Genomic DNA, 27229 nt, shown 5'->3' on the forward strand with positions numbered 1-27229 from the left:
TAAATATACTTAGTTTTCTTTCACCCAAAAAAACTGAAAGGACTTATTTGCCAACCCTATACTTTGACACTGAAATATATTTGCTTTTTTGTAATGCTTAATCTATATTTCATGTATCAATAAGAGGAATATCATGTAATGAAAAACAGATCAATTTGACTCAAGTTACACAGTTGTTGAATTAATTCAAGCATGCGCAAATTGGTTATAGACTTATAAAGTATATCATATGTCATAGTTTAAAAAAACATAAATCTAATAAGTCAAGATATTGTTAGGAATCATAATTAAATCTATAAATCATTAAATTCACATATAAATCACTTACTTATTAAGATACAAGACCTTTATCAGAAAGAAATTTATATCAAATTTCACACTTATGGAAAATTGTAACATTTTAATTTGAATACATCAGACATTCATTAGAATAGTTTGAAGACAACGCAAGAGTCAGATAGGCAAATACGTTCAATATAATTCAATAAAAAGTACTGTTCAAGCAAATCAGCCTCTGTTCTCCTAAAGATGGAATGTTTCTTATGGAGAAGGATGTTCATCAGTATTTCAGGATTACATGGATGATTTTGATTAAATTTGTATACAAATGCGATACCAACGGTTTGTTTATAATAAATAACTGTTCCTTAGGTGTGTTAATCAGCTTGACTTGGGCTGATTTCAATGAAACCTGATATTCATATTTCTTACTAAAATGATTCTTTAGTGTTAAATCAGCTGTTCCCTTAGTGATGGAAAGATAAATCAATACTTTATAACACCAAGGCCAATTAATAGTAGGCCCATGGGAGTTATCGATAACATTTGTTAACCTAAATAAAAATAATTGTTAGGATATAGTTGACCATATAAGAAGATGATCAATAGAGAAATTAGTAGAGATGACACTAATAAGTAAAAATTATTTTGGTGATAGTTTACAAAACAAGATTCAATAGCTGGAGCTATAAAATTTACTTTAGGATGCAATATTAGAGTGCTACCAATGGGTAGTCTCTCTACACCCCTGTAACACTCCATTTTAACTGCGATCAAATTACTGAATGTATTACATAATATACAGTTGTAAATTTCAATAAAGATATTTAAAAAAAAAGATGCAATAAGCTAGTAAAGGTCCTGATACTAACTTCAGTGAAAAGAATCTATTAGGAGATAAATGCGTTTTTTTGAATAAGCATTGCAAGTGGAAGTTCAATAGTTGTAATGATGATATAATATAATGAAATTTTGAATTGTTGTATTTCCTGCAACTGGAACTTGTTTATTCGATACCACCCTTCTTTTATTTGTACAAATGTTTTGGCCGAATTTACAGTTTTAAAAAAATGGAATAGGTTATTAGTTTGCTTTTTACATAGCCCCTATAAAGGCCTGCAGTTGAGGCAAAACTGAAACATTAGTAAAAAATAAACTATATTGTACTTATAGTGTTCTCTCTATATACTAGCAAAACGCTTAGGGTTTTTTTTCCTTATCATAAATTTAAATTATTATTTACTTTAAATACAAACCACAATTAAAGGTAGAGTGTAAGTTTAGAATAAATGAACATGGAAGTTTATCTCAAGGAAGTATGAAACAAGGAAGTTGACTACTTATTCTGTTACCCAGTTCAATGTATTATGATCAAAGATAAATCACATATAATAGATACATTTATAAAAGAATATACCTGATTCATTTACTACAAGTTCTTCCACACCAGAGTAAAAGGAAAAAATTATTACTAATTAACACTTAGGAGTAACTTATAATCCAAAATTCATTTGGCTGTATACCAACCTAACAAAACTATTTTAATATTTCTGTTTCAAAGCTTTCAATTAAAATATTACAAATATCACATTTATTCTAAAATCATGTTTACAAATTAATAAATTATTAAACTTTTCAAGACAAAAATATTTACTAGTGAAACTTATATCTTTTGCTAAATCATATAACAATACTTTGATGCAAATGTTCACAATATTATTTTTCATGTTACTTGTAAATAATTATATGTATAAATAAATAATTAAAAAATAAAATAATAATTAAATAAGAAATGTAATAATGAAATTCGTCAGTAATACTTTCCCTATTAATTAAATCATTCCCTATGAATTAATGTTCCCTCCAATTTTGATCAGGATAGTTAATACAATCATAAATTGTCCACTAAAATAAAGTAAGCATAATCATACTTTTTATCTTTTAATTTTTTTATATAGTGAACTTTAGCAGTATGAAATTTAAAAAAATAAAAATAAGCATTTTTCACGCTGAAATTTAAAAAAATAAAAATAAGCATTTTTCACGCTGAAATTTCTCTAAACTTTTAATACGTCAAAGGATACCAATAAGGAACAACAAATTCAAATTCCGTATTTGTTAGAATTAGTTCCACCCATAAAACTATATATGTTTATATTAGTTACTTTTTTACCTTTAAGTTTTCTTTCATAACGATTTATACTTTTGCAGCAGATTTCTTGGATCTGAGTAACTTACTAGTGGGGACTTTGTTGTTGATTTTTTTTTTAAGCTACTGGAGATTTGATTGATAATAATCTAATTTCTATTATGTCTTTAAGTGCTAACTAGGAATTTACTAAAGCATTTGTCTTTGACTTTTAAAAAAAAATATTTTTACCATTAGCCAGTAGTGGTACCATTATGTAGCTCACGTTGGTTATTAAACATAATTCAACTAATTCTCAAGGGAATACACGGTCAGTCCGAATGACAATAAAACCAAAGATGGGCGTTCAAACTGCTCTGGTAGGGATAACAATGATGGATTACGGTGAACATTTTGAAAGCCTATCATTCAAAATTTAAAGTGAAAGAAAGTGTGCAAGTGTTTCATTTTATTCTTGCATCCAGATGCCAAAACAATGGCCTAACATGCTTTCAGTTTGTTATGAATCAAAAGACGCACGGCACAAGATTCTTACTTTTCGATATCTCATCTCGTCAGTCGGTTTGATGGTGTTGGGACCGTTGTGGTTCAAGTGATTCACATCTGTCTGACATTTGAATGACTGTCATTCCAAATGATCGTGTCCCTTTGGAATTACATGCACCTTCTACTATATTCCACTGAACCCCAGATAATTTTCATAGCAGATTAGTCTTGACAGAAATCATTGACCATTCCTTGATCTGTAGAATTACTGCTTTCTGAGTTTAACTACAAAACATAAGTTAAATAAAATAAAGAGCCTTTTTTTTTTTTTAGTCCCTTCTACAGTCAATACCTTGGATGCACCTCTCGCTCAGTCCCTCATTTTAGTCTAGGAGTCTATCAGACCAATACCGAGATACCTTTTCCTAATAATGCGGATGGGTGTCCATTTTATAACGTATTCAATACAACATCAAAGTGAAAATGAATATTCTGAAATAAGATGAACGATAATTTAAATGAAAAATGTCAAATAATGATTGTTGAAATTGATAATACAGACTGGAAATTATCACGCAGGAATTGTTCCTCAAACTGCAGTTTCAAATTTGCCAAAAAAAATTATTTCTAAGTTTTAAAAAATTTTAAAAATAAACTACCCTCACAAACAATGTAAATTACAGTTTTAAAACAACATAATATATACAACTAAAATTTCATATATAAAAATAATTAACTATATGAAAAATATCCGTAAAAAAAAGAAAACAGCATGGCTAAGTGAAAAATTATTCAATTTATACAAATTTTTAAGATTTACTGTAGCCATTTTCAAAGTACGGAAGAACAAATTAGACTCGATTCATAGTTTTGATTAAACTTAAGTTTGTTCCGGGAATACATGAATCATGATAGTCTTTCTAAAATGACGAATCTCGTCATCTTGGTATCTTCATATTTCTACACACCAGCTAAATAAAATGATCTTTGGTTGAGGATTGAATTAAAATATAGCCATAATTATTAACTCGCCGTTGTTAGTTCAATTATTCTGTAAGATTCTACTACATAACTATTTTTGTACTTAATTTAATTAATTATTGAAATTTTATCTAGAGGAATCTCTGTAACAATCAATTTGAAGTGGGGAAAGGACAATGCCTAAAATTTTCCATTAATTTGGCAGGGTTTCATAATTCAATTAAAGTATGGAGAATATTCCCTGAAATTTGCCCATTCTGTGAACATTTATTATTCCATTATTATTTTTTTTAAATTAAATAAATTCATTCAACAGGTGTGATAAATGAAACACGTATTCTAAAAAGTTAGTTTTTAATTTTTTTTATCTAACATGGTAGTTCTCAGGAATTTCTTGCTTTGTAAGTTAAATCAATTATAAATAGAACTTACGTCCTATGAGTTCAACAGTCTTGGTTGTTAGCTATTTTTAAGCACAGATTGAGATTCATTTGTGAGACTTTCGCAACTGACTTAATCATTCAATTAGAGAATGAAGTGCCCCATGATTGGAAACTCATTAGGAGTAGGCGACGATGATTCATACAACTTAGGAATATGAATGCACCAGAGGTACCTACTATCTGATTCATCAGTTGTTTACCTTGGCTAGCATCACTTCTGCTCTGTCTTCTTTTAGAGAAATGTTTTCTACACAGAATATAAGTAATTGTCTGTTTGTTACAATAAAAGGAATAAGATGTTATGCTTTTGAAGAAAGTGATTATGATACTTGTGTGTAATTTTTAATATAAGGATTTCTAAGAACGCCAAGATGTTGAAGCTGTTATCGAAAGCTCTTAGCGGCAGAGTAAGTAATCAATTTACCTTATCAGTTGTTTATAGTATAAGTATAACAAAATTTGTATGTTGTAGTTATTTAATAATCCGTATACGTTTCTAAAAGTTATTAACAATCTAAGTTTCATTATAACCTGATATTTAGTACTTGAAATAGGAATACAGAGAAATACGAGGTACGTCGGCACGTGATAATTCCCATTACCAGTAATGACGTTCATTACGTAATTTTCTAATTTTACTCCTAAGTTGAATCTTGTATGTTTTTATATCAGCTGACTGTATGACAACACTTCAAGGACGATATAACCTGTACGATTCTGTGCTTTCAGTGTAACTGCCGTAAATGTTTTCTATAAGATCTATTCCAAATTATCTAATTGGTACGTTTTACTGTATGAACTTGATCATTTAAATCGTTTAAATGATCTTGTAACGCAAATCTTTACATATTTAAGAGATAGATGATGTTTTTTTCTGAGAATGAATTTTCTTTGTAGTTAAAGAGCCTCTTATTTGAGGAAATGGCAAAAGATGAAGGTATTTCTTGGTACCATGGGAATCTATCAAGGGAAGATACAGAAGACATTTTCAAAACTGGTAATTATTTCACATGGTACACAGTAATTTTTATATCCAATGTTGTTGAGCATGTCTTTGTTATTAATCATGTTTATGTATTATCAGCTGGATTATCTATGGGACAAGCAGCTACCCATGGCCTTTTCCTTGTTAGAGATAGCAGAACTACACCTGGGGACTTTGTTCTTTCTGTGATGAACAAAGGAGAATTATTACACTTCCAAATAAGACGTCATGGTGAAGATGCATTTTTCTCTATAAGTAAGTTAAACTAAGAGAACTTTTGATGTTAAGTGCCTTCTGAAAAAAAAAAAATATTCAAGTTTAACAGTTTATTCTCTCAAAGGGCCGATAAGTGTAGTGATTAAAACATAGGGACTACGTAGTAGACTCTATAGTATACTATTAGCGATAACTCAGATCTGTTTAATCAAACTAAAGCTCCATCAAGCTAACACTCCATTGATATAACTACCTCAAATAAAGTAGTATCCAGAAAAACTGTAGGTACAAATATCTTTCATATTCGAACATGTACATCCTTTCCCTGCAGTCTGTATTTCCTTTGTTATTGTTGTTTATGTCTGCCACTAGTTGGGATTTAACTTTTTTTTAAATTTAAAATTGAACAGTTAAAGCAGCATGTAACGATGATTCAAAGATAAAAGGGCAGTTGAGAAGGAATGTTTAGTCCAAGATTTGTTTGTGAGATTGGTGCCGGAAACCCTGGTTATTGGTTAAATCCAGGGGTACCAAAAATAAATTTAAAAAACAAAAAAAGGGATGCTGTCAAATTACCAAAATGCTTCAAAATATGAAAACTGGAGACAAAAAAATAAATAAATAAATTGGAAAATAGGAAGAAAAATGGCTTTCATATTGAGTGAACTAGAAAACCCCAATCTATTATGGTATAAAGAAGTTGTGAATCAAGAGTATCTTTTACTACATTTTCGGAATTACTCGAAAAGATCGATTTCTGTAACATGTCTGCCTCACCAACTACTGGTCTCAAAATGAGTGAAGTGAAGTTTTCTCAAGCACAATACTCCTCCTGTCTATACTTACATGAGGCCAAAGTGAAAAAGTTCTTGCCCTATGAATCTGATGTGAAAAAACATTTAACAACTTCCCAACAGCAAAGACTAGTCCCCTTGCAGCAATGTCAACTGCAGATAATACAAATTGAAATAAAAAAAAATTAATTTAAGAATTCAAATGAAATTAGTACAGCAAAATAAATTCAAATCGCTGATTATAGTACTTTTATAACTTTGTAATTATTTTTATTTAATAATGAAGTTATTTCTAACTATCAAGGAAAACTAAGATACATCTAAATGAGGTGGTTTTAGCCTCCGTTTAATCACACTAAAGCAAATTATAACTCCTAAATGCAGAAGTTGTAGCATTAACTATGTTTTAATCATTTCAATCAATGTTTTTTAAATTCTTTCACTCTGAATGCGGAACTGACAATTCAATGTTTATATTTCAATTTCAGATGGGGAAACACCTTTTCATGGTTTGGAAACTTTGATTGATCATTGTCAGAAGGATGGACAGGGTTTACCTTGTGTTTTAGGGAATGCCATAAAAAAGGACCCTCCCCCTCCTGATACCAGGATCCATGGTAGATCCAATCTTCTTCATCGTGCTACCAAAGAAGGTAAGTTTATTTAACTTAAGCCATGGTGGCCAAGAGTCATCTTAGCAACCTCGAATTAGAAGCAGTACTGATTCAAATCTGGCTAGGGTGGGTTGAAATTTAACAGAGGACCTGTGGAATGTATCTCGACCTTCCTAATCTTTCTACAATAGATTGGTAACCTAGAATAACAACCCTGTATGCCAGTAATAAACTGGTTGGGGGAGAAGGGAAATCAATTATATTTTAGCAATCCATTCATGGAACTGCTTCTTTAATATTACTTTAAAATTTCAATTTCCATTCCCTTCAATAATGCTTATAATAGCTAAGGCATGTTCTCACTTGTCTCGCAAAATTATAAGTGTAAGTTTTTTTGAACAGCCTAGTTCAAAAGGTACTAGTCAAACAAGACTATTGAAGACTAAGAATTGAAAAGGCTCAAATATTGAATTTTTAGAAAATCCTCCATAGTCCCTTTAATTTTGTATATTTTAAATAATTGAGCTTCTATCATTGTTAGTAGTAATTAAAAATGGATAAATATGACCTATAATGTTATTATAAAACACTTCTCTTCCAATTTCTTACTTTACTGTTATTATTGTAACATTTTTTTGAAGGTAATTTCACTGTCGCTTCAGAGGTGCTTAAGTGTGGATACCGCAACTTAGAAGCAAAAAATCAGGATGGGCAGACAGCTGTTCACCTTGCTTGTATACAAAATGTTCCTAGCATTTTGGAAAAACTCATACAGTGTCAAGCTAATGTCAATTGCAGGGACCAACAAGGAAATACCCCTTTACATGTAAATATTATAATTGATTTTAACTATCAAATAATAAATATCATAGATTTTAGTTTTGGAACTAAAGCTTAATAAAACCAATTAGCAGTTGATATGATAAAGGTATCAAATAGGTTAATACCATTGTACTATTTTTTAGCCATACTATTGTATCTTTGTACTGAAATACTTATTCATTCATCATTATTAGTATATTAGTGTTATAAATTTATGGAAATATATATCTTATTCACCATAACAAATACTTGTTCTATTTTCAATTATGTTGGCATATGTTTTTTACCTTTTTTATTATAATTTATTAGTTTAGTACTAATTTGATGTTTTATTAATAATTGTTTTATAATATAGCTTTACATAACAAATGAGGATTTTGAATAAGTAAGTTAATCATTATTTAAGTTCAAATTTATTTTTAAAAATTAATTTTGTTTTATTGAATATGAGATAATGTGATAATTTCTTATAGTATGCCTGTCAGAATAATAGTGTGGTGATTGTGAAGATTCTTTTGAATGGTGGTGCAAATGTACAGCTACGAAATACTAACACAGGTAATATTATGTATTTTTTATATTATATGTATTTAGTGAAACAACTCTCCCTCGTATTTCTAAATTATCATTTCAATTATTACTTCTTCAACCAACATTTTGGAGTTATACTCTGTCTATAGGATTTTTCCTTCTTAATAAACTCTTATTGCATACCTAATAATTATAAGTAGTTCCCTATGTCCAATATACCCATATATTATTTCATCAAATTATTAAAATATAGTTCCTAATTCATTATAATTTAAAAGGGAATGTTCTCTCTGATTTAATATTGTATTACACTTATCAATCGTCACCCGGACCATCTTCCTTCATTAACTATGTGAGGTCAATCAACAATCATCTAATATTTTTATAATTAAATAGGATATTGTGGACATAGGAACTGCTTATAACTGTTAGCTATGTGCATTATGAGGTTTGAAATTGCAAAAGAAAAGTTCTGAAGACAAAGGAATTCTCTAAACTGTTAGTTCGAGAAGTATAACAGGCCTTGGCAGGCTCACTTACTTTATGGAGGTGCCAAGAAATAAAAACTCTACCCTCCCACTTTGGTTAGAATAGGTTGGTTATGTCTAGGATGATTCCCCTTTCCGTTTTCAGATATGGAACAGCTTTTCAAAAAAAAAAATTGTATAGGAAGTTGTGTTTCACCTAATATGTATAGTACGAGGGCTGTCCAGAAATTAACATGTTTTGGCCTATCGTAGCGATAGGTGGGGGTAGAGCCGCCATCTTGGTGTCCGAACTGTGGTTTCCTCATTTTGCTCATTTGCTCTCTGTAAATCATAAAAATGTGCCCTGCAATAGAAAATCCCACCACTTGTGAAGTGCAGTCTGTGATTCGGTTTTTGTTGGTTCGAAACAACAGGTCAATTGAAATTTATCGTCAGCTTTGTGATGTTTACGGGCAGGAGACAATGAGTGAAAGCTAAGTGAGGCAATGGTCCATTGATTTTTAAAATGGCTGTACCAGTGTTCACGACAAGGACTGCAGTGGTAGGCCTAGCCTCGTGACTGATGATCTGGCAATGTAAATCTATGACAAAATTGGTGAAAACCATCATTTCATGATTACAGAACTGTTGGAAAATTTTCCCCTAATTTCACAGAATTTGGTGCATCAAATTGTGGTGGAGAAGCTTGGTTAGCACAAATTTTGTGCTCGGTGGGTTCCAAAAATCCTAATGGAAGACCATAACAAACAGAGACTGACTGCAGCACTGACCTTTCTCCAAGAATAAAGCACAAATGGTAATGCAGTTTTGGATCGTATCATTACTGGGGATGAGAATCGGGTGAAGCATGTCAACTGTGAAACAAAACAGCAGTCGATGGAATGGGCGCACTCACATTCTCCCAAGAAACCACGAAAGTGTTTGAAAACGCTGTCAGCAAGAAAGGTCATGGCTACTGTGTTTTGGAACTCCAAGGGAGTGCTTCTCGTTGATTTTCTGGAACGTGGAGCAACAATCAACTCAGAAAGGTATTGTGAAACACTAAGAAAGTTATGGCGCGCCATAAAAAATAAGCGTCGGGGAAAACTTAGCATCAAGATGTTGTATTTTCACGACAACACATGGCCAATTGTACCCAGGCACTCTTGGATAGTTTTGAATGGGAGGTGTTTGACCATCCACCATACAGCCCGGATTTGGCACCGAGGGATTACCACCTCTTCCCAGCAATAAAAAAATGGCTCGGTAATCAAGGCTTTGATAGTGATACCGAACTGCATGTCGGTGTAAACCAGTGGTTGAAATCGCAGGCAGCAGATTTCTACAGAGAGGATATTGAAAACCTTTGCTACATTATGATAAATGTCTCAATTTGAATGGCGATAATGTAGAAAAATAGCTGAAGAATGTATCTTTCAAATGTACATAATAAACTCTTGAGTTTTTCAATTTGTGAATTGTTTATTTGAAAACGTCAGTTACTTTCTGGACTGCCCTCATATAATTAATATTAAAGTTTTATAAGAATCTGGAATTTATGATATATATATGATTTTTTTATTTATTTATTATATTTATATGATTTATTATAACCTTAAACCTAGTGAAATGATTCCTTGAATAAATTTTATTTTCTATTGTCATTTTCTTGAAAGATGAGTCAACTCTTTCCAGTATTTTTGATATGTTTATAAAAATTCTAATTACATTCAATTATGTCAAAACATGATGCAAAGTTTGAAGTAAATCAAATATACACTGTCATTTAGGTTGGGTACCACTCCATGAAGCTGCTTACGAAGGAAACAAAGAAATAGTTGAATATTTGTTAAGAATGGGAGCACCATCTCGTCCAAGAACTAAGGATGATAAAACACCGCAACAGCTTGCTGAAGAAAAAGGCCATTACCAAGTGTCATATCTTTTAAGTAAGCATCTTTATTCTTTTATGTTAATTTTTATTATATTCTACTTATTTGTACATAAAATAATATTTACAAAACAATCAATTCCATTGATTTTTTTGTTTAATATTTCACATGAAACCATTAATTATGTAAAGTATTTGACTTAATTAAGCCTCGTGATTAAGGTCTATACCAATATCAATTAATCATTCGTGCGTATTATTTGTTAGTAACAAGAGCTATTCCATTTTATACAGCCCTAGCAGACTCAGCAATGCTCTGCTATTGTTAGATTTTGAGGATGAATATAGATTGAATGAACAAAATTGAAAGTTTGTTATGAATTGACATATTTATTTTAAATTAAACATTTGCATATACATTGTTATTTTGTTTTAGCAACATAAATTGAACCAACATATGCGATAAGGAACATAGGGATTTTTTTTTCTATTTTATTATATTTTATAAGCTCTGTGGGTCATTTATTTTTCATTTTACCAAACCGAAGACCCTATCTACATCTAATAGTGATATTGAGGAGCACTGTACTCTAGGTGTGTGTAGCAAAATGCAAATTCTTGAAAAAAGTATGGATAAAACACAAAAATATATGTTGGTTTTTTATTGGATATGTATGGTCAGTTGTCATTTCTGTTTTATTCAATTTTTATTTCATTATAATGCTCTTTGATATACCATGTTTTTGTTGATTCCAATTAGCATATGTACAAACAAATAAATTTACAACTGTATAAAAAAAAAAAATATATAATAAGTAAACATAAGTGTTTCAGAACACATGATAATTTTGGGAAGGAACTACTCGATGGTGGTGCTTCAATCATTGCTTTAAATTTGAAGATCCCTTGGCGATCTTATTTTCAGATGCCTCAGAGGATAATCAAGGATTGTTATGGATGAGAGATTAGGATCTAATGGGTTTGGGTCGTTAAAGATTTTGGAATGAAAGGAGGTATGTCTATTTCGGGCCAAATCTGCAACGAATGGGATTTTGAGGTCTTTAGGGATGAGTGTAGTTGTAATGTAATAAGAACCATCAAGGATTTTACAGAGGGTTTTGGATTGTTAGAATTGGATATGGGAGGAATTTGATGGTTTAGTGGAGCCCCAAAGCTCAATTCAATTGTAGTAAATAGGAAATTCAGAACATTTGGTGAGTAAGTGTTGTAGTAATCTGAATCTGCAAGCAGTTTGTTGTTGTTTCAGTCTAGTATTGGGATTTTAGTGTCAAGATGGAGTTCTAAATTGTGAATCTGTTCAACAGGCATTAGTATGATATTTAAAAATGACACTGTAGGGCAGGAGAGTAGAGGTGATCTGTTGAGATTTGTTAGGATTTATTTTGATGCGCCAGTTGTGACACAATTCTTCAATGGATGTTATATGAGTTTAATAGTTAAAAACTATTTTTGTTCTTTTTTACCACCGCCGTGACCATCTCCTGATTAAAATAAAATATATGCATGTGTCTTCAGGTTGGCTATACATAAATTTATTGGTACCTAATCAATATTTTGCAAAATAGTAATATGTTATGCATCAATGATTTTTATGAACCTTGTGATAAAATAAAAAATGTTGATATTCTTCCTAAATTATTAACTTATTTTCTACATCTCAAAGAACCCAAAATGGTCATTATGAGTTATGCTAGCTAGTTGAGTTTTTTTTTCGTCATTTGTTTTAAATTTGTTCTTTTTTAACAGAAACTCATGAAGGCCCTAAACCAAACACTACAAAAGATGACTGGTATCACGGGACCCTCTCAAGAGCCGAAGCCATTAAACTTTTGACATCATATCCTGGTAATACCGACGGAAGATTTCTCGTAAGGTATAGTGAGAAAGAAGAAAGTATCGTGCTCACTATGATGTGTGCCAGCTCGAGTACGCCTTACAATTATTTTATTAGAAAAAAGGTACCTTCTCAAACAGTTTTTATTACAAATATAAGTTTATCTTTGAAAAATTATTTAAAAGGACCATTATTTTGTAAAACTAAAACCAAAATACAGTTGTATTTGAGGAGGAGATAGTTCGGGATGCAATTAGTAAAGAACACAAATAATTAAAAATAAGATTGTGTTCTTCTACCATCTCCTTTTATATTTAAACATCAACGGTCAACTATAAAATCATCAAAATACAGTTGGTCCCATTAGGTGTAAGAGATATTCAACTTCCAATGTCTTTGTTCTGTTCATGGCAACAGTTAACATTTTTTTAATTTTATTTTACTATAGATGTAAAATATCACTACAATTAGTTACTTATTTTTCTACGTAATCACCTTCCCATTCTATACAGGTTTTAAGTCATGACTCAAGCTTTTTGATGTTCTCTTCATAGAACTGTCCCACCATCTCCTTTGAACATGTCAAGACCACTTTTTTCATCTCCTTATCACTTAAAAAATTTATTTCTACCTATGTGATTCTTCAGGAAGGTGAAAAGACAAAAATCTAAAGGCACTGTCAGGAAAGTAAGCAGGGTTGTTCAACAAGTCCCAACCAAATGAGTTCAAAAGTTGGTGATGTTGACTGTGTTGTTGTGCAACGAACACACTCCTTTTATCGACATTATCCTCTATTTGTTTGAAATTGCTCTCTTGAGCTTTTGTTTGTTTTCACAGTATTCATCCTGCTGCAGTAACGATCTCCCTCTGAGGCCGAAAATTGATGAAAATAATCTCTTTTATGTCCCAAAAATCATGATTTTTTTTTACTGAAATTGAGATTTTGAATTTTTTAGCAGATAATGAACCAGTGTGCCGCCACTGTGGTGTGTGTCTTTTTGTCTTAGGGGTGTAATGAGCCACACATGTTTCATCACCTGTCACAATGGTGCACAGAAAATCCTCATATTCCAATGCAAATTGCTCAATGAACTAACGAGCGGTTGCAACCCAATTCAATGTATTTGTCAGTTCTGTTGGGACAAATCTTGAGCACAATTTTCTACCTCATTGTGTTTCTGCATTCATTTTATGTAACAAAGATATGGAAATTTGTGGAAATATTGCAGACATTTCATACAGTGCCAATCAGCGGTCTTCACAAACAGTTTTCTCAATTTTTGGCATCAACTCATCATTCACAATTGAAGGATTTCCACTCCTTTGTTCCTTCATTAATCTCACAACACCACTTAAACATGCATAGCATCTTCACCATAAACATTCTTGATCCATGCAAAAATTTCAGTTTGAGTTTTTCCTTCTGATAAAAGGAAATATGTGACAGCATGCTACTGGCACTGTCTACACGTACAGATAACAAGTATTCTCATTTTCACCTTCTCCTTAATCATACCACTTCTACCATTGAGCAATGGAAGGAGCTGATCCATAAGTCTCGACTCTTTTGGATTGCTTCTTTGATTGCGCCATGTCAAGTGTTTCTTGGTCTTCTTCTTGACCTTTTTCCATTGACTCTCATTTTACTCATTCTATGTGGTCAAACAATTGTAGCCTATTTTCTTCTATTATGTGTTTAGCCAGTATCATTCCCAGGTTACTTCTTATTGCAGCATTCCTGATTATATCTCTTCTTGTTTTCCTTTCTATCCTCCTCAGGTACCTCATGTTATTCTCCTTTTCTTTAATTTATTTATGAATTTTGTAGGGAAATTTTTATTTTATTGATGATGGACCACTCTTGGACACTTTGGAACATGTCATTGAACATTATAGCACCATGTCTGATGGACTACCTACTATTCTTCAAGTTCCTATCAAACCAAAGCCAAAACCTCCACTACCTGATTATCATCCATCATCTATTGTATGTAATTTTTTTTTTTTTATAATTTATTTTTTACCTTCATTTTCAATTTTGTAATTCATATGTTATTAAACATGTGATCATTGCAATTACAGTTTTCTACAATGCCACCGAAGCATAGAACTGGATTTAGATGGTCTGAAGGAAATGCTACACTGCCTTTACCTCCTAAAACCAAACCACGAAAAAGTATTGATAGTAATTTTAGCAATCCAAGATTTGCTTCCTCGGATACCATTTCCATTCAAAGTATTTGAAATAACAGTGCATGATTAAATTTGGTTTTATATTTTTAACCAATATTGATATATATATATTTTTTTTTTATGTTTTAGTATTCGTACCCAGGGAAAGTTTAATAATGAAAGAAGTTATTGGAGAAGGAGAATTCGGTTCTGTATATAAGGCAATTTACCAAACAAGAAGTGGAACTGAGGTATGTCTTATTACATTGAAAATATTCGCATATTTCACTCTGATGGAGTAAAATTTTTCTTCTTATTTTAGTATAAATTAATTATTTCCATTATAGAAGTTTTTAATTTAAATAATGAAATGTAAAAATTAGTTATAGCTTTAGTTAAAATTTTTCTAGGCGGAAGTAGCAGTTAAAACAATGCATTCGAGCCACATGATGTCTAATAGAGATACATTTCTTGAAGAAGCAGAAGTTATGATGAAGTTAAATCATCATTGTATCGTAAAGCTGATTGGGATATCTGAAGACTCTAAAGGCAGTCTAATGGTATTGTATTATTTTTTAAAACTTATTTTGCTTTTTCAACTTTATTATTTTTACTCTTTTGTAATTGGCCTGATTTATAATTGACATTCGCTTCCTTTCTTTGGACAAAAATTAGAGTTTTTTATTCTGTTAATTGTTTATTAAATGAGATGATCAAAATAATATACAATACAAAGTACAAAATAATAATGCCCAGAGAAGAACAATATTATATTTCAAAAATATTTACTATGCTGTTTTATAATTTTTATAAGATATCATTTTGGTCTTAATGTTCCTGTCAATGCCAATGACAATAGAAATAAATAGATAAGAAACCACTGGATTCCCACTGTATCCCATTCCTCCTCCCAACTATTTTATTACATTCATTTTGACTCATTTCTAGAATCAACAATTACGTTCTCTTATTCAGAAAGAAATGAGTGTCATACATTAAATAATATTTGGTTCCGTATGTAGTTTTGTGTTTCTACAAAAAAAAAAAAAAATGTGACGTACCTACATCACAAAACTTTACTTACCTTGGAAAGCAGAAATATCAAACAATAAATTTTTATGTCTGTGTCTATCACTATTCATATTTTAGAGTTTCTTGAGGTCGAAAATAATGAATATCAACTTTATTCCTGCCAAGAATACAACAGTTTAACAAACCCATGTACATGTGATTAAGATTAGGAAAAATCGGATGTGCTAAGTTGTTTCCAGTTTTTCAGTCGCTGGACTGCTGTCTCAATTTCTCAATTTTTCTCCTTTAATTGATTATCAAATTCTTTCATATTTATTCATTACATTGTTTACATTACATTCATAGTTATTAATTATTTTATAGAAGTAATTATTTTATTACTGCTAACAATGCAAAATGGTTACTTATTAAAAATGATCAATACTAACTCATTGACAGTTTATCCCGTGACAGTCATGGGCAGAGCATCAAGTATCATTCAGCTTATCATGTGATACACACGGGCAGGTTAAGGTGTTCAAACTGTTTAGTCTATCAAAGATATCAAAGACTATGGCTTGATTCTTTGCTTCCTCTGTTTTCTAAGATTATTTTAACTGAAGTAGGAGTCATGGTTTAGTTTTGAATTCAGTATGCAGTCGGCTTTGAAACTGATCTCACAATCCTTCACACCATAGTTTAGTGTTTCTTCAGTTGTAACTGCTTCATCAGTTCTGACTAATAACAAAATACCACAAGGAAGTGCTACAGGTGGTAGACCTTCCTCTACTACCACACCACTCTGATTGACAGAAAGACATTTTATTAGTATTGTTCTGCCAACTGCCAATAAGGCCAAAGACTTTAGGCAGTGTGCTGCTCGAAGCGAATCAGTGGAAAAAAGTGAGGAAGGAAACAAGATCCTACTGTCTGGATTGTGACATTGGCTTATGTATCCCCATGTTTTAAAATCTATTATACACGGACTAATTACTAACAAGGTACATATAAAACACACTGTTTTTACATTTTTTATTACATGCCGAAATATTTTGGAACATGAAAAAAACATTTTTTGGACCAAAATTCGTAATTTTATTAAACTGTGAAAGGGTTAAAGGTACCTTAGGGGAAGGTTTTTTGAAAATTATGCATTGAAGCCCTGTTAAACTACCTGAATGGGAACAAGACCTTGCTGATACAAATTAACACTTTATTTCATATTAATATATTCAGTTTAATCAAAATTGTTCAAGTTGTTTTTGAGGAAATTTAATAAATATGTAAAATAGATTATATTTAGTGGCACTTCTGGTTGGTCAATTTTAGAGGAAAAGTTGCTGTGACATCGCAGACATTAACCTGCCCTAAATATGTAATTTCAGGTTTGTTTGGTGTTTTGTTTTTAAGGTTGGCTTTTCACACAAACCATTTTGCAGGACTTGGTTATTTGGACTCCGGTATTTATATTAAAAACTCAAATTCAAAATTTTGTAATACTTCCTCTTACTGCATATTTTATATATAGGTAAGTGAAAGTAAAAATAGGCAGCAAGTTTGGAATCACATTTACTGGTGTTTTTATTTAATAAAATATCTTATTACTTATGTAGCTACTCAATTATATTATAATTAATGGAGATTTTCTTGGGATATAGGTTTGATCTGTCCATGGGGGTGATTTTAATAAGTCGTCCCCTTTTGTCACTTAATTGAAGGAGAGTGTGATACTTACCATTCTTTCAGGATTGGAATTCAAAAATGTTTTTAGGTATCCAGTGTGGTCATTTTTTATACTCTCTGGTCAATGTTTCCTATATTAATCCTCTTCCAATTACTATCGAAATTGCAACTCCTTAATTTAGGACTACCATTGATGGAGATATGTATATCACCTACACCATCTAGACCAGTTGCAATCCATATAAATAAAAATCATTCCTAATTACAGCAACATTTAATTTATTTTACTTATGAATTTTTTCCCTATTTTTTAGATCCAAGAGCTCGTTCCACTGGGTTCAATGCTGGCATTTATATTAAAGTATCCTGAAAAAGTCAATGTAGATTATGAGCTTCCTGTATGGGCTTCTCAGATTGCCTGTGGTACGTTTTGTCTTGTTGAGAATTATTATTAGTTTTTATGATCATCCATTCAAGATTTTTCTTGTAATCCTTAGGCTTAAAATAAAATTAACTGTAAAAGTATCCTTTATCCTGATATTGTAATGTGTTTCTGAATTTCAATTTGATAACTTGTAACTTATGTGTATACTGCTCAATACTTACAGTTGATGGAACTATTATAATAAATAATCAATATTTTATAATTTGTTTTTAATGTGAAATGTGTGTAGGAATGCAGTATCTTGAGAGGAACAAAATAGTTCATAGAGATCTTGCTGCCAGGAATATTCTCTTAGCTACTAGGCATCAAGCCAAAATAAGTGATTTTGGTCTGTCTAGGAATATAAGTGACAATAAAGAATATTACATGGCCACTAAAGGTGGAAGGTGGCCTGTTAAATGGTAAGTATAAATAACTCTTTATATTATTTATGCATTAATTAGTAATATGATGAATTATAGTATATGAATATGAAAAGATATTCAGTGAAATATCCTGATACTTCAGGATATCATATTGTAACACAGGATAACATATTAATACTTCTGATGTCCCATGATTTTATAAGATTATAACTGATATTTTTGTTTAAAATGATGATAGGCCAATAAATGAGGCATTTTATTATTTATGATGAATGGTTAACACAGTTGGAACCTTAAAAATCCAAGGTAGTGCTATGTCTATTTGGATATGACTCATATTATTTTATATTATAAGAGGAAGTATTAAAATCATGAAAAATTTTGAATTACTCTAGCATAATACATAAATAAAGTTCATTTTTTTACTAAAAACTCCATAAAAAAAAAGGAAGATAACGAAATATAAAATTTATGACCAAGAATAGGTAAACAGTTTAGGGATTTGTGTAAAGCTGATGAAAGTGTTGGCTTATTCGTAAACATTGAAACTAAAGCCAATGAATGAGAGGTTACAAAGAAGGAAGAGAGAACTTCTGTTGAAAACTTTCAATAAAGAAGTTAATCTGGATTCTAATGAAGAATTAAAGTGATTAATCGGGTAAATAGAATAAAAAAATAGATACAAATTTCATGGATTTAAAGGTATAATTAAATTTTTAAAAAGTGAGGAAATGGGAAAATTAAAAAAAAAAATTATAAAACAGTGTACTTACTTCAAAAGAAGTATTCAGTTTAATAATTGATACAAAACTAGAAGAAAAAATATTAACTGTAATATAGAAGGAATAGAAATGGAATGTAGAAATAATAAAGTGAAAATTACCTCAAAATTGGAAGAACAATTTAAACATAAAAGAGAAAAATTTGAGCAGGTTAACTTCAACATTTCAGATATTGAAAAAGAAAATCCTGAAAAACTTATGGAATAAATAAAAACATTCATAATCAGAAACAAGAGATTAACAATTTACATGATAGAGTCAGGGAAAATTGACAAAATTTACAATTCAGATAAGGAATATAACATTGGAAATAAGTCAAGTATTCGTAAATAAAGTGGTCTACATAACATACAAGGGAAATTAGTCAAATAACAATAATATCAAATTCAACAGGTCATATATATAATTCGAGGATTTAATTCGCGAATCTAGAATTGATTAAAGCACATATTAAAGAAACTAATAACTAGAAAAAAAAGAGAACATTTTATATAAATCTTTAATAGGAAATGCTTTGTCGTTTTGTTCGTTAGGGCTTATGGGCGTAAAACCCTATGGTCAGCAATGCCCAATAAGGAAGTGCTTTTAGCTGGTTTAAAATAATTAAGTCTAAAATTAATACCATTCAAGATTTTGATGCACAATTAGAAAACATTATGAAGTTACTTATACAGAATATTTAATTTGGTTACTAAATGATAGTTATTACAGCTGTAAAAATAAAAATCCAACAGAATATAAGAAGAAATGATAAAAGATCAAGAACAAAATAACTATAAAATGATATATTTTAATTTGTTGAAGGACCTGTCTATTAGTTAACCAAAAGCAAGACTTGAGAGAATTCTTTTATCCTCCTTAAGCTTTCCTATGAATAATCAAAATTTTGAAGTGTAATTGAATTATTGAATAAATGTGAATAGCTGTTTTGGTATCATATATAAGAAATTTCATCAAAATAAATTTTTTAATAAGAAACAAATAATTAAGAAATGTAATTAAAAAATCAGCAAACTTTGCTAATAGGTGACCTAATGTTTTAAATTTAAAACTACTGTCTACTGTTATTTATACTACTATTAATATTATATTGCTTTTTATTACTGAAAATAATAATATTTATATTACTATAAATTTTAAATTTCTTTTCTCTCCATTGTTTACTTTTGGCTGTCCTGATATTAAATTATTCTCACAATTTAATTGTAACCATTTATCTCATAGTCATTAATTGATTCTTGGGACATATTTTTATTGGAATACATATTATTTTATTTATATTTGAATTCAGGTATGCCCCAGAATCATACAATTATGGAAAATTCAGCTCTGCTAGTGATGTCTGGAGTTTTGGTGTAACACTCTGGGAAATGTATTCATATGGCCAGCAGCCGTTTGGAGAAATGAGAGGGGCTGAAGTGAGTTTATTTCTTTTAATTTATAATTTCTCATTCCTGGTATCTAAATTACTGGTTCTAAACAGTAAATTTATCCCTTTAGGTTATCGAAGAAATAAATGACGGCAACAGGCTTGAAAAACCAGTCGACTGTCCGGTCCCGGTATACCAAATGATGGAAAGGTGTTGGGAATACGATCAAAATCATAGGCCTGCGTTTTCTGAATTGTATGATTTTTTTGCTTCTCTCACTAACTATGAGAATGTGAGAGACCTCGTGCCAAAAACTGATATAAGTTAATTTATACAATAAGCTTACCTATATTTTAACTCCTCTTCGACAAAGAATAGTGTATATTTATATTTTTTTTTTTAGGTGATCATGTTTATCATTTTTGTACAGGATTTAAGGTAATAACTGAAAATGTATCTCCTTGATTTCGTTTTTTATTTTATACTTTATAGAGCTGAAAGCAGTTCATTGAATTTTTGATCCATAAGCATAATTTAGTGTAGCAAAAATTTAAAATCAACCTTTTTTTTTTATAGTTATTAAATTTGTAAAAGTAACAAGAAAATAGTATTTCTCGATCGGTATACAGCTTTCCTTAGAGATCCGTTACTACAAAAGCATTTAATCAATTGGAGCTCCTGAGACTTTATTTTTAATTTTAAAATTGTATTCAACCCTTATCTTACTCCATATTTTACTAGTTTGGATGTTCTATTAGTTTTTTATTTTACTTAGTTTTGGAGTTTATTTGGCATTCTGAAGCCCAATTAATACATTCAATACTGGTTGTTTATATTTTAATTATTTCCATTGAAATTAAATTTAAAAAAAAAAAAAGAAGAAGAATAGATTCTGTAATATATTGTAGAAAGTGTAATGAGCCAAGCTACTTATATTGCCTTTAAGTTCGCATTGACTTAGTCCTTCCAGTTTCTATTTTCTTTTCATATTTATGTATAATTGAAAACAATTGTTGTCTAATTAAATATATTACATTTTTATTATTTAATTCTACATGGAATTCTAATAAAAATGTTTCTAAACTCAACCAAAATGCTTCAATGATGAAAATTTATATTTTTATTATAAGTATATAATGCTAATTTTTTTGTCTCTCTATATTTTAATTTTATTAAACTCATTTGAAATCCTAAAACCAGTAATTGTAAAATATTTACAAATGATGTGCAATTGGTTTAAATTTAAATTAATTAAGTATTATTTTGAATTAGGTTCTCTTATTTATTTTTTTATGTATATGTTTTAAGTAACTTATTGAATTTTGTTTTTTAAATGATGTAATTAGTGTCAATGTACTGTTTAAAGTAAGTGTATAAAGCTCTATCTCATTAATACATTACATAATTCAAAAATAAAAATTTTAATGTTAATTTAAATTAGTTGTGTATTTCAATCCTGTATATGAAGCATTATGGTCGTGTTTAGGCAAATTTTTGTAAGAATATTGTGTAGAATTTATGAAACTTAATAGTTTTAAATTTAAACATAAAATAAAAAATACCATTAAGTTCTTGAAAGGACTGATTTATTTGATATATAATTTCTACAATTAATAGGAGTATTAATTTTTATCATTTCTAACATCATTCAATTTTCAAAATTAGATGCGACACTTGTTACCATAATTTTTTTAAAAGAAAATTTTGAGATTGGTCCATCATTTCTAGGCAGCTCTCAGTTGATTATAATGATAATAGTTTTCCATTTAATAAAAATAAATAAGTACACTTAAGTCTCAGTGCCTCGTATATTTATTGATATAATCAAAATTTGAATTATATTGGTATTTGTGCTATATTTTATGAGCCTGATGTTTTTCTAAAATGGTTTTTCCTAAATGATAATGTAAAAGTTTTAATGTACATAGTATTATTTATTTCTTCATAAAACTTTTGTAAATATTCATAACATTCCCATTTACTTCTTTTCTTGTGCCTTAGTTAAATAGGAATAATGTAATTGGTGAAAAGATGTAATTACATAAAGGTAAATAATCACCTGTTTATAATTTTTGTCATACCGAACAAGTACAATGATAGGTAATGTAGACTATGTTACATCAACGCCTGTTGCATGGAGTTAGATTTTTCAATTTATGTTGTTTATATTTTTCCTAATTTTATTTTTTATTTTGTTTCAAAATGTAGTTTTATCTTCAGCCATACTAGTACAATTCTTTTTTTTATAGATATTCATTATTAACATTTACATGCATGTTTTTATTTCCCTTCATTATTACGCACGCATCACTAGCTATGGCATATGAGTCCATGTTAAAATCTGAATGTCAATGCTTGGTTTCTTTATATAATCGCATGTAAGTTGGTCTAAAATTGTATATATATTTGTACATACTGTTAAGTATTTTGCCACATATATTTTGAAAATTGTAAATGTGGTGCTTTTAAATTTTAGTTTTGTGATATTGTGCTCAATATTTCCATAACTAGTTTAAAATATGTATATATTTATTTTAATATTATACAGGGCTCGTGATAATGCATTTAATGTGAATAATATTTTGTAATTTTTTTTTTTATTAGGTCTTTTGTATGTATCTGATATATTTTAATTGAAATATGGGTGTTGTCAATTTTTATACTAAAAGCAAATTCATAATGTCTCATATGATTTGATTTCATATATTTCCATTTAAATAAATTATATTTTGTTAGTATTTAAATAAGTTAATAGATTATTAAATACATCTTTAGTTGAAATTTATATATTATTTTGTAGAATGTTATGTTATAGATTTTATAATATTATTAAAAATGCCATGTTTAATATTTTTTAAATTTTATGTTTTCAACTTTCAAATGGAGTGAAATAATTATATTGTTCAGGTTTTGATTTTTTATATTAATTTTAAATAATGAATTGAATTTATTTGATAAATCATATTTATGTACTACATTTTAATGTTGTTGTATTTTTGTAATTTTAATCAAAATTTATGAAAGTTATTTTTAAGATTTTAGCTAGTTACGTAATGATTCAGTATTTAGATATTCGCTAAACATTATTATTTATGCTAAAGTATTTTATAAAGACATGTTAATTTTATTTCAAATGTTACATTATCCAAATATTTTTCAATACATTGAAGTTTGATTCAGTTGTAAGAAAAGGTGTTTTTTTTTTTCATCACTATATTTAATTATAAGTTAGTGTAAGATTATGGTAATTATTTCAGTAAGTAATATTGATGTTAGAATCTTCCTTGTTAATGTTTTGTTTATATCATTATTACATAATTATATATATATATATATATATACACACACATTCAATATTTACGTGTATATTTGAATCAATGAATACTAAAAGGACTCCATTAATTTAGGGTATATGAATTATATTCATTATAAAACTTTATTTTATGTATTTCTTCATTGTTTGGAGAAAGAAACATTCTCTTAGAGGTTTTAAGATAACAATCTGAATTTCAGAGCACTTCATGTTAAAAGGGCAGTTATAAAGGGATCGTGCCTTTTAAAGTGCAGTGTGTCAATGCATATAGGGGAATAAGGAGCAAAAACTGTCTAAACTGTTTTAAAACCTTCCTAGTTTGGTTAGAATACTTCTTTAAACAATTATATATAGTAACAACGATATGAAATTTTAAAATTTGATAGTTGATTTACCTTCCTCATAACTTTTAATTTGATTTGATGTTTGCATTTCGATTTTGCAATCAATTTAGTTTTTCTTTTGTCATTCGTGTTAATTTAAAACTTATTAATTGTTCTGAGTTCTATCTATACCTGGTTATGTTTTTATTTTGTTTCTAATTTGTTTATTTGAGTCCCATAATGACCATTCATGCTCTCCGTATCTGTTTTAAAGTTGACCGAATGACATTATTATGATATTAATAAAATATTAAAAAGGAAAATTTTAACTTCACTACTGATTTATTTTTTGATCCTCTTGTACTCGACTTGGAAGGAGAGGAGGAGTTGCCCTGGGATTGGATCAGTTTATGTGATTTACTAGTTTATATTTATCAATTATTTAATCAAATTTCATGAAGAATTTTTGAAATTAGAAAAAAAATATAATATTCTTTATACATATATAAAGTCAATAAAACTCATTAACCTACTGATACCAACAACCTTTCAAAATAATATTGATGAAAAATAATATTAAACTGAAACTTGTTCTTGTTTTCTTCTTCAGCATGCAAATGATATTCATTTTAAAAAAAAAATTAAGTCAGGTATATTTTTTTTTATTCTTGTGATAGTTTCACTAAAACATTACTATTAATTATTAGGTTTTTTTTTTTAGTCATGTAAACCTATTAGCTTTCAGGAGAAAAAAAAAATTTTATCAGTCCATTTCATTATAAATATTATCCAAGTCGACAAAAAACACCCTTCTACATTATTAAAATGCTTTTCCCGAATTTTCAAAAATTGATTCTAAAGCATTAAATACCATTGGAATTATTGATTTTTGATTCCTATCCACTTCCCAATTTTAGAAAATAAAAATATTTTTTCTCTTACCTACAATATTTTAATATATGTCAATATTTCATAGTTAAAAATGATATAAATAAAATCAATTTTTTTTTAATTTTAGGTTTCATTGTAACTGGCAGGTTAAGTTTAATATTCAAATGGTAAAACAATTATTTTAAGTATATTATAGTTAACGATCTAACTGGATAAGAACCTACTCAATTTAATGACAAAAAAAAGGACATTCTTAAACTCAGCACTAAGATCGCTTTTCTTTAGTAAAATAGTATGTAATAGATGGAAATCCTACCCTGGCCTTTCTCTATCTATTAACAGTTAAAACGGTTCTTTAATAGTGAGGAAGCCCAGATTGACAATAGTATGGATAAAAAGGAATAATTTTGAAGGACAATGATAAGTGCCTGTTTCGATAATAACTTTTATTATAAGTTATTTACAATATTTCTGTTAGTCATCTAACCCTTCCATCCTTTCTTGCCTCCCTTGCCTCCTTTCTTGCCTCCACACCTGGCTTCTTTTTGTCCACCTTCGGATCCAGTTCCTTCTGGTTCTACTTCAAACTCTCCAAGATCAGCTGCTGCTCCAAGAGACTGTAAATAAAATTTAGGTTTATTGCTGAACAGGATAACTAAAGGAGCCTTCCGTAATATTGAGTATTATTAATATATTGATAATCTGGTGGGTAAATTGTATGAATACTATTGATATGTGTACTTTATATAAAGCATTCATATGGCTGTATAAGGTGTGCTTAGCATTTATTTTCTATTTAATTTGATTATTAGTTTTCAATTGAATTAATTTTCTCGATACTGAGAAAATTTATGTTTCAGCATAATAGATATAAGAGTATTAATTTGTTGATCCATGGTTCCTTGATATGATACATGATGAATATAAACCATGGGAGAGAATCTACATCTAATTGGCAGATTCACAGAAAAAAAGTCCCATATTTTGATAAAACATTGGTTTTGAAAGTTAAATTTAAATACTAATTAATTTAAATTTTATGATTTAAGCGTATTTTTTTTTTAATATTTAATATCAATTGACTACTCCTGTTTAGCTCATTTATGTTTCTTATATCTTTATTGGATAAATAAAATATCCTATTATTGTTGTTTATAAAAAAAAGTAAAATTTTCGATTAAAAAAATCTAATACTCACCAAGACAGCAGAGATTGCCAAGAAGACGAAGAGGAAAAGAACTTTAAGATCCATGTTTGATAACTGATAGATTGACTACCGAAAACACTTCTTATATAAGGAAGTGCATGGAATTAATTAAATCATTAATAAATATACAAATAATAGTTAACACCTGCTTAAAAAAACAACAAATATTTATTTAAGCGTCAATTTCATCTTCATTATACTGCATAATATGAATTATGCATATGTTATATATACCATGACGCATATTTATCATTGTTGGTATAATGAAATTTTTGATTCTCACATTTTATAATAATAAAATAATATTTTATAATTAATTAAAAAGTGTTATTAGTCTTAATGTAATCATGCTTATGATGTGTTCAATGATAGTACATACACTGTTTTGCTTTGATAGTGACACATCTTATAAATTAAAATGTTTTGATTTTATATTGAATTAAATGAATTCCTATGATAATACTGTAGACAGAAATTGTTCTACAAACTATCCGAAAGCTAGTAGGACTCTCTGAAATTAACTCCATTACACGATATACAATCTTGAGGATATATCAATAACAAAATTTAAAAAAATCTTTTTTTTTTGTCAGATGTGCCATTGTTAAAACAAAGGAGCGATATTTTTTAAATGTACAAAGAAAAAACAAATACAGTTTGCTGGTTCTATTACAATTTTTTTCCATGCATCTCTCTGACAACTTGAATCTGCGGAGGTATCTGTATTCTGTTTACGATACCCTCTAGGTCAGTGGTGGTACCCAGAAAATTGTGGAATATACTTAGTTATATCCATTTCCCAATCCAAACATCCATAATATTATTTCAAGTAAGCAGAAACATCCATCACACTAGGAATGTATAATGCTAAAAGTGTGATATATTAAACCATTTTGTTTATTTTATTATGTTTTATTAATAAAGCTTTCATAATTTTGTTTCAATTAATAGTTTAATTTTATTAACTAGGTACATTTTATGTGTTCTTAGACCACACTTTTTTTTATAAAAATATTTAAAACTTAAAAAATCTTATTAGTGGTCTACAGGATTTAAATTATGAATTTACTGGTTCGTGAGGTCAAAATGTTTGGCAACCACTGCTTTATGTGGTGCACAGGTATAAATTACTTTTGCACTTTCTGGCTTCAATT

The 27229-nt window shown here is 29.2% G+C and overlaps 1 protein-coding gene and 1 long non-coding RNA gene across 3 annotated transcripts; one reads left to right on the plus strand and one right to left on the minus strand.

Annotated features, from left to right (window-relative positions):
• The first annotated feature begins 4565 nt into the window (after positions 1-4565).
• Shark (SH2 ankyrin repeat kinase) lies at positions 4566-20801 on the plus strand. 2 transcript variants are annotated; one of them, XM_014415465.3, is made up of 16 exons: positions 4566-4745; positions 5236-5335; positions 5423-5578; positions 6822-6986; positions 7589-7773; positions 8243-8327; positions 10558-10716; positions 12426-12637; positions 14342-14500; positions 14596-14749; positions 14836-14936; positions 15096-15245; positions 17694-17802; positions 18054-18225; positions 20263-20389; positions 20472-20801. In XM_014415465.3, the coding sequence occupies exons 1-16, from the start codon at positions 4710-4712 to the stop codon at positions 20667-20669; spliced, it is 2268 nt and encodes a 755-aa protein (XP_014270951.1). In that variant the 5' UTR covers positions 4566-4709; the 3' UTR covers positions 20670-20801. The 2 variants fall into 2 exon arrangements, with proteins under 2 accessions (XP_014270951.1, XP_014270952.1); XM_014415466.2 differs by lacking the exon at positions 4566-4745 and adding an exon at positions 4998-5118.
• A 4498-nt stretch (positions 20802-25299) lies between these two features.
• Positions 25300-26184, minus strand: LOC106677452 (uncharacterized). Its single transcript, XR_001342594.2, has 2 exons — positions 26067-26184; positions 25300-25485 (listed from the first exon to the last, which is right to left on the minus strand). It is a non-coding gene; the product is annotated as an uncharacterized lncRNA (long non-coding RNA).
• Between the last annotated feature and the right edge of the window lie 1045 nt (positions 26185-27229).

This window comes from Halyomorpha halys, unplaced genomic scaffold (assembly GCF_000696795.3).
Source record: "Halyomorpha halys isolate HHAL.00 unplaced genomic scaffold, Hhal_1.1 Scaffold100.1, whole genome shotgun sequence".
Taxonomy (NCBI): Eukaryota; Metazoa; Arthropoda; class Insecta; order Hemiptera; family Pentatomidae; genus Halyomorpha; species Halyomorpha halys.

What these genes read in the sequence shown, in the direction of transcription:
- Shark (XM_014415465.3), top strand. Translation starts at nt 4,710, where the DNA reads ATGTTGAAGCTGTTATCGAAAGCTCTTAGCGGCAGA. An exon ending in AGAAGACATTTTCAAAACTG is followed by an intron (nt 5,336 to 5,422) that starts GTAATTATTTCA and finishes ATGTATTATCAG; the next exon opens with CTGGATTATCTATGGGACAA. An exon ending in AGATGCATTTTTCTCTATAA is followed by an intron (nt 5,579 to 6,821) that starts GTAAGTTAAACT and finishes TTTCAATTTCAG; the next exon opens with ATGGGGAAACACCTTTTCAT.